Source organism: Camellia sinensis, chromosome 5 (assembly GCF_055761805.1).
Source record: "Camellia sinensis isolate YWXY chromosome 5, ASM5576180v1, whole genome shotgun sequence".
Taxonomy (NCBI): domain Eukaryota; kingdom Viridiplantae; phylum Streptophyta; class Magnoliopsida; order Ericales; family Theaceae; genus Camellia; species Camellia sinensis.
This window is the reverse complement of record NC_138965.1, coordinates 49,247,501-49,265,719: the sequence shown is the minus strand read 5'-3', so window position 1 is coordinate 49,265,719 and position 18,219 is coordinate 49,247,501. Positions and strand designations below refer to the sequence as shown.

Sequence of the window (18,219 nt, the reverse complement as noted above, 5' to 3'; positions counted from 1 at the left end):
TTTTACATACATACACTTATTTGGATCACATCAATCAACATCTCCACTCCATTTTTCTACCCACTTTCTCTACTTTTCTACACATTTTTTTAATATAAAAATTTTAAAAATACACTTATTTAGAATATCTTAAACCACTCCTAATGTTGAAGCCTCCTCATTCAACAATTTTCACCCCCCCAAAACCAAAACAAGCAGATAAAAATAAAAGGAAATGATTTTACTATTAAGGCATCATCTTGTCATGACCAAAACCAACCCTCACCAATCCCTTGATTGATTGATGATTATCATCCAAGAAGATTCATCATTAGTACATAATTATCATTACAAAACTTGATAATCATGGAGCATAATGGCCACAGCAGTTTTGGGGTTAGCTTAATAATACTATATTACTGTAATATGTGTGTGTGTGTGTAGGCACTCTGCCACAGAGAGTGGAGCTATTTCCTCGGAGTGTTCTTCAGCTTCTCGGCTCATCTGTACATAAATGCCTTTGTATATTGATGGATATGCCTATACAGAATAATGCATGTAGAGAGAGAGAGAGAGAGAGAGAGAGCGCGATGGTGGCAGTAGCTCCTTTGATTGCTGGTGAAGTAGGTAAGAGAGCATTGGCTCTGGTCCTAATTCAGGACTGACCCGTATGCTCTTTTGCAGAAATCACAAAAAAAGAGAGGATGATTTAGAGACATTTACGGAAAACCTTAACACCCTTTGGCTTTTGCACTTCAATCTGAATCAAAAGGTCTTCTGCAAAGCACACAAACAGATTGGATCAAGCGAATGCCTGGGCCTCAGCTCGCCATCATAAAATTGGAAACCGGTGTGCACTTGATCATCATATGCACATAAATACAGGAAGTACAGAAAATTGATTTCCAAATGTCAAGATATCCTCAATTACATTGACATAATTGATATGATCATCAAACAATAATCTGTACATGTTTTTCTCCAATAAACAAAGTTCGACAACAACAAATTCAATTTTCCAGGCTTGAAGTTTTGATACATAATACACACACACTAATGAACATTTGAAGCTGTAAATATACAAGCAGTGTTGTGTTTGTGGATAACAGTCATTGGGTTATGTCAGAAAGGTTAATCAAACATCCCTTACCTTAAGCCTGACTTCTGTGTGGGAACTGAGTGGCTTCTTGGGGCTTGACGGGATGACAGTGCTAAACTTGCGAACAAGGATCTTAAAACATGGCAAAAACAATACATGTAGTGTAGCCAAGATAAAGGGTAACGCAACAAGCCAGCCCAACAACTGCAAAACATTTGTCAAACAAATAATATATTATCAAGACAAACAAAACAAGCACAACAAAAGCAAACAAAAGAAAACATCCATCATTAATTGTATTTGGGCTGATGTATGTACGTTTCTGAGTTAAGAATTTCTAAATGGAAGTTAAGAAAAGCAATTCCACTTTACTAATAAAAAAGATCATACCAAGAGCACAAAGCTCCTGATTATAGGAGGTTCTGAGAGAGCTAGTAGGTAGGCATCATCCACACTTTTTTAGTGGAGTGGCTGATTCACATGATTCAAACCCACGCCACAAGTCTGGGGCAGATAGGACCTAGCCATTGTGCCAAGTCATGCCCTCTAAAACACCCTTAGTTACTGCTTCACTAAAAAGTGCTTTTAGGTGACAAACCTCTAAACATCGAAGTGCTTTAAAGATGCTTCCAAAAACACCCCAAAGCACTTATAACGGCCATAAAAGCACTTCCAGACTAAGCATACCACAATGGCAAATGAGGCAATAATAGAATGGATAAGAAGGGGTAAGAGTTATATGTGAGAATATGTGTTCTCCTAGGATTAGGAATAAATGTCCTATATCTATTAGACTTCTATATATCTCAATAATGTATTCATGTAGGATTAGGAATTAGTGGTACTCTATATAAATGATGTATGTATTCTTTGTTCAATTGAATTCAAGACTAATATACAGTTTTATTCAGAAAACTTACATGGTATCAGAGTAGGTTGAGAAACCCTAGCACCGTAGGTCTCTCTCCTTCTCTCAAACCTGATTGTTGATCGAAGCCCTTTGCTTCATCAATCGTCAGTCGTGAATCTTCTCCTTGGCACAGTCTGGAGCCCTTTGCTTCATCAATCGTCAGTCGTGAATCTTCTCCTTGGCACAGTCTGGTTCACGATTTCTCTCTCTCTCTCTGCCCTGGTTGTCGGACGAAGCTTCTTGCTTCGTCGATCATCTGGTTGGGTCTGATTCATCTGATTCCTTGCAACTGTTCGACTCAACTGGTCGACTCATCTATTCGACTCGCTGTCTTCTCTCTCTCATTCTGGTTCGCATGTGTCGGCTTCAGGTTCTCACTCCTCTAGTTTGGTTCTCTTGGCTCCGTCTGTTAACTGAGTTAGTGACACATCTCAGTTTGGTTCTTCAGTGTTTCCTTTATTATACTTTGACCTAATTATTCTACAACTTTGCTTTATAATGGACCCTAAAATTCAAGCCATTAAATGTAAACTCACTGGTGACAATTATGCCTATTGGGCCAGTGTTATGAAGAATTTTCTTCTTGGTCAAAAAAAATGGGGCTATGTTTCTGGTTTTGCTCCTCGTCCATCGGACCCAAAGGTAGAAGGATATCTGTCTTCCTGTGACACTTGGGATTGTGATAATGCCCAAGTTCTTACTTGGTTTCATAACTCTGTGGATGACCGTATTGAAATGATGTTTTCCAAGTACAGTACTGCCAAGGAAGTGTGGGATTATTTACTCGGTGTTTATCAGCAGTCCAACTTTGCCAAGCGATATGAGTTGGAAACAACTATTCAGAGTGCTCGTCAGCGGGATCAAACTATTCAGGACTTTTATATTGAGATGACAGGTCTCTGGGATCAGTTAGCTCTTATGGAACCACCTAGTCTCAAGATACTAGACGCTTATATTGAGTTTCGGGAACAGGGTCGTTTAGTCTAGTTCTTAACAGCTCTCTCCCCTCAGTATGAGGCTATTCGAGGTGGCATCCTTCACCGATCTCCTCTTCCCTCTGTGGATGCTATTGTTCGTGAACTCCTCTCCGAGGAAACCCGTCTTAAGACGACCAGTCAGACTTTGCCTTCTTCTGTGTTCTTGGCTCCTGCCAAGCCACCCTTGTTATCGACCCCTCCTCCTCATCAACTTCAGGCCACTGCGAAACCCAAGAGAGGACCATTAGGGCCAGATGAATGTGCTTTCTACCATCAGAGGGGTCATTGGAAGAACAATTGTCCCAAAAAGGGACGTCAGCCTGCTCCGTCTTCTCAGACACAGTTCCGCGATCCTACTTCGAGTATTTTCCGACCTGCTGCTGCTTACACTGCATCTACTGAGTGCTCAGGTTGCACAACTTCAGCATATCCTGTCCACCTCTCAGTTATCCTCATCTGCCTCCGCTCTTACCTCTCTTCATTCAGGTTTGCTTGGGTCCTCTTCAGGTATCCCTTCTTCTGTCTGGATTTTTGATTCTGGTGCCTCTCATCATATGACTCCTCACCTTTCCTTACTTCAAAATTGTATTCCCTCACCCGTTCCTATTACTATTAATACTGCTAATGGATCTGGTATGTCTGTTTTATCTGTTGGGTCTGTCTTACCCTCTGCCATGTCTGCTGTTACTATTCCTTCTGTTTTTTATGTTCCTCAGTTATCTGCCAGTTTGTTATCTATCAATCAACTTGATGCGTCTGGTTTTGATGTTATCTTTTCCTCTTCTGTCTGTTGTGTGTAGGATCGGGTGTCCAAGAAACATATTGGGACCGGCCGTAGAATTGGAGATCTCTATGTGGTTGAAAGCTTGCATCTCCCCTTATCCACCTCTCCAGCTGCACTTTCCTCGTTTCAATTAGATTCTCAGTCGAGTCAGTTTTACTTATGGCATTCTCGTCTCGGTCATTTGTCTGTTGACCGCTTACGGTCTTTAGCTTAGTCAGGATTGTTGGGTAAAGTTTCTCCTAGTCAAATTGATGAATGTCGGGGGTGTAAACTTGCCAAAATGTCAGCTTTACCTTTTAATAAAAGTACATCTATTTCTGTTTCTCCTTTCTCTCTTGTGCATACTGATGTCTGGGGACCCTCTCCTGTTCTTACTAAAGGGGGTTCAGTATACTATGTGTCTTTTGTTGATGATTGCACCCGTTACACGTGGGTTTATCTTATGACTCATAAGTCTGACTTCTATCAGATATATCGTACTTTCCAGTCCATGGTCACTACACAGTTTGGATCTACTATTAAAATGTTGCGGTCTGACTTGGGTGGGGAATACTTTAAAACTGAATTCTATGAATATTTGGCCAACTTGGGTACCATTCACCAAACTTCTTGTACTGATACACCTGCCCAAAATGGCCGAGCTGAGCGTAAACACCGTCATCTTCTTGAGACAGCTAGGTCTCTTCTTCTCTCTGCCTCCGTTCCAGCTCCGTTTTGGGGTGAGGCAATTCTTACTGCTACTTTTCTTCTCAACCGTATGCCTACCCCCCTTCTTTCTGATCGGTCTCCTTATGAGGCTCTCTTTTCTCAACTTCCTAATTACTCCCTTCTTCGTGTGTTTGGGTCTGCGTGTTTTGTCCTTTTACCCCGTAAAGATAGGACTAAACTTAGTGCCCGGTCTGTCCTATGTGTTTTTTTGGGATATAGTCTCACTCAGAAAGGTTATCGCTGTTATGACCCTGTTTCTCGTCGCCTTTATGTCTCCCGCCATGTTGCCTTTCTCGAACGTCTATCTTACTTTCAGCTTCCTCCTCTCACCGCCCTAGTTTCCAAAGAGGATTTGGTTCATATTGATCCATTTCCTTCTGAGGTCCCATCTGATGAGTACATCTCCACAGTTCCTCCTGAGCTTATTCCATCTTCTCCTCCTGCTTCACCTCTGACTACTTCTCCTCCTTCTCCTCCTTCTCCTCCGTTGTTAGTTTATTCTCGTCGCAAGGTTCCTCCTCTACCAGTTGTCTCTACCCCTGCTGTTGATCCTCCTGCTTCTGACGACTCTGATCCTGCTGCACACCGATATCCTCCTCGAACGCGTCATCCTCCAAAAAGGTTGGGTTGGTCTAATACTTGTTTTTCTGATCATATCATCTACATATAGTAAGAGAGCAACAAAACCAGCCGAGGTATGTCTTAGAAATAAAGCAGAGTTGGAAGCAGAAGGATGAAACCCAAGCTCGGTAACAGCAGTCTGAAAGCGATCATACCAAGCACGAGGAGACTGCTTCAGACCATATAGAGCGCCGAAGACGACAGACTTGGCCAGAGGAATGGTGAAGACCAGGGGGAGGACGCATGTAAACCTCCTCAGTGAGATGGCTATTAAGAAAAGCATTCTTAACATCCATCTGATAAAGAGGCCAAGAACGAACAGCAGCGACAGAAATCAAAGTACGGACAGTAGTCATCTTGGCAACAGGAGCAAATGTCTCCTCATAATCAATACCATACTCTTGGGAGAAACCTTTGGCCACCAGACGAGCTTTGTAGCGCTCAAGAGAACCATCAGAATGAGTCTTGACTTTGTAGACCCATTTGCAACCAACCAGATTCTTACCAGCAGGTAAAGGAACCAACTCCCAAGTACTAGTTTTTTGTAGAGCAAACAACTCATCCTCCATAGCTTGAACCCAATGAGGATCCTGACAGGCCTCCTTGTAAGACTGAGGTTCTGCAAAAGAGTGAATAGTCTATCGCGAGCTTGTGGGTTGTTTAGTTTATCTGACAGTTACTCGCCCTGATTTTGCCTATGCTGTCCATGTGATTAGTCAGTTTGTTTCTGCCCCTCGCTCTACACATTGGGCTGCTTTGCTTCGGATTCTTCGCTATCTTCGCAGTACTATCTTTCAGGGCTTGCTGTTCTCTTCTACTTCTTCCTTAGACTTGGTGGCTTATGCTGATGCTGATTGGGCTGGTGATATTAATGATCGTATATCTACTTCTGGTTTCTGTATGTTTCTTGGTGATTCCCTTATTTCTTGGAAAAGCAAGAAACAGACTGTTGTTGCCCGTTCTACTGCCGAAGCTGAGTATCGTGCTATGGCTCATGCTACTGCTGAAATTGTCTGGCTTCGTAATCTCTTATCTGAGTTGGGCGTCCCTCAATCTTCCCTGACCTCTCTCTATTGTGACAACCAAAGTGCTATTCAAATTGCTCATAACACTGTCTTCCATGAACGGACAAAGCATATTGAGATTGATTGTCACTTCGTCCGTTAGCATCTGCAGTCTGGCTTTATCTCGCTTCCTTTTGTCTCTTCGGCTCTGCAACTTGCTGACTTCTTCACTAAGACTCGCACCACTGCTCGGTTTCGGTTCTTTCTTGACAAACTCTTAATGTTTTCTGCTAAAACACCTTGAGTTTGAGCGGAGGTGTGAGAATATGTGTTCTCCTAGGATTAGGAATAAGTGTCCTATATCTATTAGACTTCTATATATCTCAGTAATGTATTCATGTAGGATTAGGAATTAGTGGTACTCTATATAAATGATGTATGTATTCTTTGTTCAATTGAATTCAAGACTAATATACAGTTTTATTCAGAAAACTTACATTATACCCTTAACCATACTGGTAATAATTAGAGAGGAGCACATAAGGTATTATATATCACTCTCTCTAAAACAATGCCCCCAAATTAGTTCAAGAAAATGCACAAACAAAATGATATACACTTTCTGAAACAAATGCAGGTCTCTTGTTAGGAATATCTCTAGGCAAGAAACATTCATAGACCTTGCACATTAAACCCATACAATTTCAAGAAACTGCCGACATGGCAATCTAGCAATGCATTTAGCATTGTTTCAGCCCATAAGTGCCCAACCCAAAATTTAAGGTGAACTATCCAAAGCAAAGAAACTAGTTAGCTTCAGTGATCCACCATGTTTTCAACACTTCATTGTTGCAAGCAAGCTCTCTATTCTCTTTATTATGGCAGACTAGTCTTATTTTCTCTTCCAAATATTTTCTTCTTCTACAAGTTATCTTAAGACAATCTTTCTGCATGAGGGTCATCACACACTAAATTAGAGCACATACCGAAATTAAGAAGGCATAATGCAAGTCCACCAACTTTCACAATCAGTTTGTGTGAATATTGACAACTTCAAATTTCAGTTGCATCCAATATGGGTTAGTATCACAAGAGAGAGGGCATCTAATTTCCACAGTTTTTATATGCTGTATTTTTTGTTTTTGTTTTTGTTTTTTTGTTCTCTTTACTTCTTTTCCTTTTTGTTTTGTTTTTCACATTAGGGTGTAACCTTTCCCCATTCCATAACACCCCCTGGCGAACATCTAGTAGATAAGCTAATCAATACCATTGACTTTATACAATATCTCACCTAGGGCTGTTCATGGGTCAGTTCAGATGGGGTTCATCGTTCGCCCATCAGCCAAACCGACTCTATCGGGCTAGAAATTTTATCAATCGATTTCAACTGTATTACTATTCGAAATGATTTGTGTGGTTGCGTTTCGGTTGGAGGAGTTGGGCAAACCTGGTGTTCTTTCTCAGTTTCTTCTTTCTCCTCAAACTCTAGTATGCACACACTCACATATACATATACAGATCTCCTTTCCTGTCAAACCTTAATATATACATTTATCTATACATATATGAATAGATAGAAATTAAGGAATGAGATTGTTTTCAATGGTGGGCAGGCAAACTTTGCTGATTTCGAGGAAGTTGTAAAATTAAGGGTAGCTTTCTGGGCCAAGAGTTGTGTGGCAGGTCTGCAGTACTCTGTGCATGACTTTCTGTGCAATTTAAACCAGATTAGGCTGTGCTTGTGAGGGGAAGTCCAGCTGTTGCCTTTGGATGGGAAGCTATTGTTGCAGCTGATGCAGATTTGGGTTTTAACCACTTCGCTGTTGCTGCAAGCTGCTGTTAGTTCTTCCTGCTGAGGAGTTGTTCTCGGCATTGAGTGGTTGTGTGCAGTTTGGGGGTTAGTTTGCCCTTGGGGGTGTTCTGCTCTTTTATACTGTTTTCTTCTTCTTTTTTTTTGGTTGTTTGATTGGACTCACGCCAATCTTGGGCTGTGTGCTGGCATATGATAGGGCTTGCTCTTCGGTGCCAACCTAGTTGGGATTGTTGAGTTTAGCTTTGATGCTCGATGCACCTCCCTGTTTTTTGATGTAAGTTCTTTGAAACTTATAGCTTTATCATCAATAAAGTTTTCTTTTGTTGATCAAAAAAATATATATGTGAATAGATACACAGCTCTAGAGAGGCTGAAGAAAAGAAAGAAAAAAGAAAATAGAAGAGAGATTGATTTTCGTTGAAAGCCCCATTCCATAGTCTGTACCGAGATATCTCTGTCATTTGTACGAGGGTCTGAGGGAGAGGAGGGGTTTCATGGGGAGGGGAGTTAAAGGAGTAACAGATTTGATGTGAGAGAATTGGGAGGAGAGGAAAGCATTGGGAGAGGAAAATGAGGCGTGAGAAGGTAAGAAAAGTCTGAGAGAGAGAGAATATTCAAAGGGTTGATAAGATATTTTTGTGTTCTGTGAAGTTGAATATCTAGCACCTATAGTACATAGGTCATAATGAGAGTGATCTTCATATGGCTCACTGCTCAAATCATATGTCAGTGCCTGTGCCTCTGAACTTGATTAGCCAATCAGATAGTCCACACGTGTGCAAAAAATCTGATTATGATGTGTCAGGTGGTTGGTTGGTTCAGATTATTCGGATTTATTTCATTCAAAACCAACAACCGATAGAAAATAGGATAAATTTTGAGTGTTTCACTTGCAGCTGATCGTTGTGTTTGGTGAAACCGTCTATGATTGCAAACTTCGGGTCCAGTCGATCGGGTTCACCGGTTGAATTGGATATTTGAACACCCCTAATCTAACCCACCAAGTCCACTAATGTTTATTTATTTTCTAAGTTTAGTCATTCACTTTTAATCTTCTCATGATGCAGCCTTAATACCTTAACCATAACATTATCTTGTTTTTCGTTTATACCTCAGAAAAGCCATCCCCTTTAATGCATAGAGCATTTTTTGTTCCACGAATCTGAAATGACTTTTCCAGAAAAGCGAAAAGGGTATTTCAGCTAGTCAAAGGAAATCTGGCATCACTAACAAGTTAACCCTAATCACCAGCCAATAAAGTACCCTACGTATACTCAACAAGAACAATGATTCAATAATGACCCACAGTAATCAAATTTAATATCGTAATGCAAGTACGTCACTTCAGTTTATCACAATGATCAAAAGCAACTTCAACAATAGATTAAAAAGTACTCATTTTGTAATATGAAATCAAGACATGCATTATATTCAAATTTCATCTTGGCCTAGGAAAGGTGATCAAAATATAATTAAGATAAGCATCCCAATCCCTGTTTGAAAATTGAAACCATGTCATAAATGTATTTTGCAACTAAAAGGTCCATATATTTTTTTTCTTTCTTTCTTTAAGGCGGGAGGATGAGAGGGAGCACTTGACAGAAACAACCAAACTGCCAGCTTCAAAAGGAAATGAACAATCCATTGCTCAATAGTTTGACCCATTTCAACCATGTATTGGGACCCCTGTTTGCCTTTACAGACACAGATGGTCTTCAGTTCTTCAAACCTCTCCAAAGCCTTCCTACTGTCAAAGCATTAAATGCCCATGCACATTGATCTCTCCTTGATGTAGTCCCTACCCACTTTTGGGACAAAAGTCACATTAATTACATTTGTTCCCTACTGCTACGCCTGCAACGACCACATTCAAGAACTCCACATACCAACCATTTTAGATGCTTTTCCAAGTTGTTTCAGAGTACCAAAGAATTCTACCCATGTGAATACCCATTGTATGGCCGTGGGTGTTATCTTTTAGTCCACTAAGAGCAATGTGTCCTTATCTTTATTATATATATTGTGTTCTATGACTTGAAGAGGCAGATTTCTCTTCAAGAGATTGGGGTAATCTCTTTGCTGCTTGGGTTAGCAAAGAAAGAAGGTTGAGGGAGAGTGAGTTGAGCAGCTAGTCATCAGCTCGTTGGGGTTTATATTTTAGGACTTGAGTGGATACTCAAAGAATTGTTTTCAAGTGTTTTTCTAAAAATATTTTTTCATCTTGATATTTGGATCCTCTGAGAGCTTGGTGACTAAGTGAGATATGAGATTTCTCCACTAGGATAGAAGCTTGATTTGTGCTGAGATCATGGTATTGTCAAGCCTTAAACGTAATTTTGAATTTTCCCCTGCTTTTTTATTTCTCAAGTTTTATAAACTTGGAAGTCTGTGTTTACTTGGTCTTTGGACATCTTGATTGGATAATTAAAGCATTTTTTTCAAGTGTTTTCCTTAGAATATTTTCAACGTGATATTCCGATCTGCTGAGAGCTAGGTGACCTGAGAAGCATGGCTGCTTCCATGAAGGGTGTCATGTCAGACACGACACTCCGCGGACACTCCTAAAAGCATGTCTGACATTTCTTCAATGTGTTTTAATTAAAAATTTTAATTCATAATATTAACACTTTCAAACACTTCGGCAAAGTGACATTCCTTACCCTTTTACACGACATGCGAGAAGAATCACTTCACAGTAACAATGTTTTGCATTATTTGGAATACAACTTGTGGACCTTTGAAATATTTATAAGATAAATACATCATGTGTATTTCAATATTTTACAAATGTTTTGCATTCTTTAGAATACAATTGTTATGTGAATGGATATCTTAATATTTAAGTTAATGAAATATATGACTTTTAAATTTTAATTAGTGTTTTGATTTTATATCAATGAATTGTTCATATATTTGATATATGATACATTTTTAGGAATACAATTTTTTAACATGTCCCAAGTGTATCATGTTTGTACTGTGTTGCGTGTCCGTATCTATGCTACTTAGTAGATGAGTGAGGTATGAAATTGCATCAGAAGCTTGATTTGTGGTGAGATCATGGAATTGCCAAGCCCTAGAGGTAATTTTGAATTTTCCCCTATTTTTATTTCTCAAGTTTTGGGCATGATCCTGAAAGTTTGTGAGTTCATGTTCATCCAGTATTTAGAGAAATCTTGTGTACCCATTACTTATTTTGGTGATAGTGTCATTGGATGGTTTATTACTCCCTCTTTTTTATTTTTTCTTTGCTTGGTTGATTAGTTTTCTTCGTTGTTTTGGTTGAGCTGCACTCAGTGACTGGAATTTTTGCCCATTGTGTTCTTTGATTCACAATTGACCTTAGTTGGGAGGGTTTTCTCGAGCACAGTCTTGTAGTGAAGCCAACCATCAAAATTTAGTTTTACAAGATTATCACAAGGAATAAAAACTTACAACTTACAATAAGGATTATGCTAAACTGCAGACCATGCGAGCAACGTAGAAAATAAGTACATGGAACACTCATTTACCAGAATATTTTCCAAAAATCACATAAGTATAATCTTTCATATCACTAGACAGAACTTGGCTACAATGATTCCAAATGTTTCCAATTAGGACAGAAGTTCTTCCCTTTTTTTGATGAGAAGGACAGAAGTTTTTCCCATAACCTCAGTATACATTTAACTAAAACTTCTCTAGCTGTTTCTTATCTCTTCCAACCCATCCACAAAAAGTTTATACAAGCTGAGACTGGAAGTTTACACTACACTAGCAGCACTTTAGTTCTAATCACAAGCCCATTCAGGAGCTCCTAATTAAAAAACCAAGCATGTAATATATCACATGCAAGACTAGTAGGTTGTGAAAACCATATAAGAAAACAAGAAATATAGGTTGCTACAATTCCACATAAAGGAAAAATTATTAAGTCAAAACACTCTACAGAAGAGCATATGGGAATGACTCAACCAGCAGTTGCTATAAATCAGCAGCTAAGCCCGAAATAATTGTTGTCAAGGGAAGAGCTCCTAGCAATGGATAATTTTTTAAGCCAAAACAAATCTCCTATTCCTAAGTTCTATTCATATTCTAAGTTTTAAGACATTATAGCCATAGCCGTCATCTAATGCTCTCCACTAGATTGCTTAAACATTAAATGTATCAAGTCATCAGACACAGTCAAAAAACTACTAAAACTTGTTGACCATATTATTACTTACAACACAAGTTCTGAACAGGTGGCATAATACACTAATGCCTAATTTTTTTAATTTTTTAATTACCCAGATATACCCCACTTGTCGGATGAATAAAAACCTTTGCTTTATCACTAATTATGAAAAGACAAAGATTGCATCAAAGATCAAGGCATTGGCAGTATAAATCATAAATTAACATACTATCATATACCAAAGGGAATGTCCTCGATCCTTCCAACTATTCTAAGTGCATAATCAACACATCATCCATGTTCTTTGTCCTAAGTCTGCATACATTACTCCAAAAAAAATTAAAGCCAAAAGAAAGTCATGTAATCAAGTGGCACTTAAAATAGTTGCTGTTTCCTACTTGGAATTGGAACTATAGATGGGAACTTCTTGTCTTACAAAGGGCAGCATAACTGCACAAAGATGCAATAGGGAAACGGTCCTTGTCTAAAAATATGATACATGTTTCAACCACACCACCAGAGGGTAAGATCTTTCTCATATACAAATTGCAAAAGGTTTTATTCCTTCCCAAATCTGCCAGAGAAAACTATAAACCACCAGCTTAGCAAGGTCCAATTATAACCCCACTGCAAGCCTTATACATGCATACTAATGTAACTAAAAAGATATTTGATGCAAGATGGAGTCTAATGGAGGCTTCCCTACAATCAGGTGTAGTGGGCTGAACCCTTGATTTTCAGGGCTTGCAGTTGGAAAGACAACATTAGGGTTCAAAGATGGATATTGGATTCAGTTGGTTGAGATCTAAGACTGTTTTATTGTGAATTCAAAAGGACCAGCTTACAAGATTTTCTGGACTACAGAGAAAAATCAAAGTTTGGGGCTTGGAATGGTAGGATAAGTACGGATAGGGTATTTAGGATCAAAGGTTTAAGGTTCTAGGGAATTAATTAAGAAGGGAGAAGGATGCTTTGTCGATGTAAAGGTTCTAGGGATTTAATTAGGAAGAAAGAAAGCTGCTTCGTGGCTGCAAAGAAGACCCTGTAGAATCTCTCTAAGGGCTTGATGAAGATCATGGAAAGAAGGTAAAGGGCAAATACGAAATTTCATATGAAGCATGTTTAGGGCATCAAGAATTTAGGTTTTGGAATAAATTTGAGTCTTGATTTGTATTTATTCAAATTTTCAGTCTTTGTGTCATTATAGTAGGTTTTAGTAGTTGACAGTATTATAGTAATTTCAATAATTGTTGGACATGGGTTGTAGGAGTCACCCATGGGTTTTACTTTGGATCAAGTTATTAAATGGGTAATTATATTAGGGAGATATTACGTCTAGAATAATCTTAGTTGTCAAAAAGGTCCAAGTTTCTTATTTTGAAGTTAGAGTAGAATAAGAAGTCATCACAGCTTCCTATTATGATTAAAGTGGAATTGGAAGGTGGTGTTTGACAAAACTGAAAACTGAAAATTGAATGCTGAATTTTTTAAGCTAAAAACCTATTTGATAAAAATGAAATTGTTGAACTAAAACAAATTGTTTAATATGTATAATATTAAATAAGATAGTGGTTGTGGTGATGGTGAAGAAGTAATGTAATGGAGATAAAAAGAAGGCGGAGGCGTGTAATGATGGTGTTATTGTGGTGGTGGAATGATGGTGGTGGTTATGGCAACAATGGCAATGGTGGTGGTGTTGTGGTAATAGAAATGGTGACTGTAATGGTGGTAGTGAAATGATAGTGGTGCTTATAGTAACAATGACAACAGTGATAAAGGAGGTGGTCGTGGAAGGGTGGTGAATGGTGGTGGCAGCAGTAGTGGTGGAGGCGGAGACGGTGATGGTGTTAACGGCGGCGACAGAGACAGCGACGGCGACGGTGACGATAGTGGTGACGGAGGTGATTGTGACGTTATAATGGTGTATATTGATACTCATTTATAAATATTTATAAATTTAGTCAGAACTCCGCCGGGGGAGTTAACAACTCCGCCGGTCTCAAGCCCGGGTAAAGGAGGAGAGTTGTGTGTTAGGTAGCCGATAGCCAACACGTAAAAAAACCGCTCGGATCCCTTATGACAATAGCTTAAGGCTTAGTTTGGTTTGGTTTGGTTAGTCAGAATTAAGTTTCCTATTACTTAAAATATTTTTAATTTTTAGCCTACATTTTAAGTGCTTAATTGATTTTCACTTAAAAAATTCAGTTTTAAGTGCTAAATTAGGTTATCAAACACCGCCAAAGTCATAGTCTTAGTTGGTCTAAAATATTAGTAGTTGCCAAATACTTTTAGTTTCTAAATTTGAGTTTTAATCCTTATAGAAGTAGGAGAGTATTTGCCTATAAATATATGTGTAATCTCAATGATTCAATAAAAGAGTTGATATTATGAAAATTTGAGATTTTATTTGTGTGATTGGCCTAACCCTTGTAAGGGTGAAGCACCTTTTTCTTTCTTTTCTTCTTCTTCTTCTTCTTCTCTTTCTTCTTCTTTGTGCACATACCCAAGGTACTATTCTCGGGTCATAACCCACTAAAAGTGCACTTTTCAATCTTAAAACCCAATCCTATCACCTCAAAATCCTAAATTACTCACTATTTGAGCCATTGAATAACTTTTGTTTAAAAATCCAGCAAGCTGTCCTACATCAGGCCTCCTAGGAGTTATTCAAAAGAAACCAATGGAGACAACATCTGAAAGAAAACTAGGATACATTAGGAAATTTTAGTAATCAAACTTGTTTTGTTGTCTATTAAAAAAGCTTGTTAGTACAGAACCATAATAACTTTCCTAATAGGAATAGGATTTCCTAAATTCCTACTACAAACTAATTAAAACTCAACAAATTTCAAATACGTGTAGAACTTGATAAAACTTATATCCTAATACCCAAGTAACCTAAATTTAAAAATAAAAAACCATAGAATTACTCCACCCATAAGCTTCCACACTATAATAATACCCCAGGTAATACATATTGCAGCTTTTGCAACTTAAAGAGACCTAGAAACCGGTGGGTTTGACCAAACCCATCCAAAAAATAGACTCATGTCAAGTGACACCTACTACAAGACCTGTTGGGCCATTGTGAGGGCTTGCATGTTAATTTATCTTTTTTCTCCTAATCAAAGCATATATTCTAGTGTGCCAATTCCCATCCTATTATTCACTACTAATAACCACAGAATCATTCACTCCTAGCCTCAGTTTTCAGAATCGCAAGTTTCTTGACTGCACAGCCTCAATGTTGATCACCTGTAGGTTCACCGTGATCACAAGGATATGTCTAAGATAGACCAATGTACCAAGGAATTTTTAGGATCCACCAAAAACCTGGCAGAGTTTGAAAAGAAAAATTTAGACTATTTACAAAACATTATGCAACCATCCCTCCAGACACAGAACCTAGATGTTTTACTAAGTACAAACCAAGCACCACGAACATTTCAACATATATTCTAAGCCTATGAGCAACACAATGTAACCATAAAGTGAACGCAACTAAGATGGCCAATCAATCGATAATATCCACATGAAGCAATTAGCAGTAAGCATGCTGCATAGACCAACTCCAACAAAATGCCAACTTTGGTACAGTTGAGATTCGGCACAAAATGAATGCAACTAAAATGGCCAACCAATCAATAATATCTACTTGAAGCACTTAGCAGTAGGCATGGTGCACAGATCAACTCCAACCAATACCCAACTCTGGTACAGTTGAGTTTCAGAGTCTGCAAATTGTCCCCTCAGTCAAGCTTAGATAGCTTAACTGAGTGATGCATGCTTATGGGCAAATATAGAGTGATCCCCAATAAATCCTACCTTTGAATATGCTGGATTCCAGATATCCTTAGACTTGGGCCATCTAAGGTGCATCTTTACAATGAAGGAAATTGTATGAAGTTATCTTTTGTATAATGAAGGGAGCCACTGGTTCAGTGGTAAAAACTTGGTATATCAACCTTGAGGTTCCGGGTTCGGACCTGAGGGCAACCAGTAGTACTTAGACGTCAATCGAATCCTATTTTCATCTTTTGGTATTATTTCTTAACTCAATTTTTTGGATGATGTAAATATGTAGCTCAAGCATTAGGCATACATAATAAAAAGTTCTATATGATAACCAATTGCTTGCTATGTTTAAAATGTATAACAATAAGAAGGTTTCACTACCCACCACTAATGTCTACCATGGTTTGTAGAAGGACCCAATCTCTTTAACTGGCCTTACTAAAATTTGGCATAAACTCAAAAAGGATTATTTCAAGCTAGCCTTGGAACTTGAAACTTCAATTAAGCATCATTTGCGTAAAATGCTCAAATGCTTCATAAAGGTGACTCCAATAAATGGTTTTAAGGCATGCTCATTCCGTCCATTCTTCTGCAAGTACAAGTCATTCATGTAGGAAATTACAGTTGCTTTTCAAATCTGAAGTCTGCTAACTGCTCAAAGTAACCATTTTAATGGTGTAAAGTTTTCACCAACACTTTCCCCAATCCTACAAGACTTGGTATCTCCTTTTGGATGCATTGACTGAAAGCTTGGAACTGTAGTCTATTATATCTACAGGAAAACAAGTTGGCCTTTTGGGAAAGTGTCTAGGTTATACCTGAGATCAGTAACCAGGTCCCTCCCTTGTAAAATATTGAGGGTTTTACGAAGTAGAGTAAACCTATATGCCACATTGTGTAGCTCAATTTTTACTGGTACAAACCAAAAATAGAAAATTGATATTCCTTATCTGCCTCAGGAAAAACCATGCTTATCAAGAGAAAAAGAGAGTGAGTTTAGTTTAAAAAGTAATACTCGGTACCTACCGCATGCAAAATGCTTTGTAGAACTTCCTTGGAAGCTTGACCAGTTAACACCTTCTTGAAAGCATCAGAAGTTAATAGGAAATGAGGTCCACCAGTAATAGCTTCACCAAGGCGTAAGAAAGGGACCATCAGACTACAAAGTAAACACGCCCACAGAAATCAGACTATGGATGTGTATATATATATACATGTAGCAAAATATTCCTGTAACATTCAGCTCAACAACAGAACATCATATAAAAAATAAATAAAAGTTGCTGAACTATGTGCATATAAGAAGACATGACAGGAAAAGTAGTCATTATCTTGTAATTAGAATATTATAGGGGGTGGCAAGTACATTGCACAGTCCTTATTTCACTTGTCTTCTCCTCTCAATTGTCATTGGCTCACCTTCCTCTTTGTAGATAACTTGTTGCATAATGGGATCATAATTTCGATACTTCAAGCTTAAGGGCAAATTTGGGGAAATCTAGCTTTATTCCGATTGGAGAGATGCCTCATGTATAAGCTTTGGTGGGAGAGGTGCCCCATGTAAAAGCTTTGGTTGACATTCTTGGTTGCAAGGTTGATGTCCTCCCTTCTTATTTGGGCCTCCCTTTGGGTTTTTCTTTTAAAGCAAAGGCAGTTTTAGATTGGGTGCTGGAGAGGTTTCAGCAACACTTGGCAGGATGGAAGAGACAGTATTATCCAAAGGTGCCAAGTTGACCATTTTTTTTTTTTAATTATTATCAAAAGCACCTTATGATGTAGGACAACATTATAGAACTGTTATGACAGTTATGGGACTGTTATGAGGCTGAATTCATTCAGGAATTAAAGAAGAAAGAAAAAGAAAAAGTCTAGACATCACACCTAGATTTCATAGGCATCACACACCTAAGGTTAGGGTTGCATCACACAAACCCAAAGAAGCTTCAAAGCTCAGAAAATTCTATTAAAAAAAATCAACTCTATTAAATAAGAAGTATTACATAACTTTATATAGAACTGGGAGAAATCCAAAATACGAAACTACTAAAATTTTGACTTCCAAAACCAATTCAATTATTTCTGTTGTAACAGGGGGAAAAAAAATCAAGACAAAATAAGAAAAATAAATACAAATTAATTAAATAACTTAACCCACAAGAAAACCCATGGCGACCCGCTACAATCCATGTCAGCAAATATAAAAATTCTCAAAATAGCCTTGACCTAAAAATCCTAGAAAACATTAAAATAATCATAAAATAAGACTCTAATACTCCCCCTGTCCCAAAATGTTGGTCCCTTTTGAAAATTCCAAATTTTTAAGGGAATGTGTAATTATTGCTTTAAAGTCAAATCAAAAGATATTGATTTACC

General features: G+C 38.3%; 1 protein-coding gene across 4 annotated transcripts in view; it reads right to left on the bottom strand.

Annotated features, from left to right (window-relative positions):
- Positions 1–208: 208 nt before the first annotated feature.
- Positions 209–18,219, bottom strand: part of LOC114267994 (uncharacterized) — a 21,250-nt gene continuing 3,239 nt past the window's right edge. Inside the window, exons 4-6 of one of the 4 annotated variants that reach the window (XM_028209176.2) lie at positions 16,873–17,005; positions 1,130–1,282; positions 209–756 (exon numbers count right to left, since the gene is read on the bottom strand). In XM_028209176.2, the coding sequence (XP_028064977.2) occupies positions 745–756; positions 1,130–1,282; positions 16,873–17,005 (298 nt within the window). In that variant the 3' untranslated portion in view covers positions 209–744. Of the gene's footprint in view, positions 757–877; positions 1,283–14,496; positions 15,385–16,872; positions 17,006–18,219 lie in introns of those variants that run through there. The other 3 variants (XM_082868835.1, XM_028209124.2, XM_028209240.2) reach the window with 3 other exon arrangements.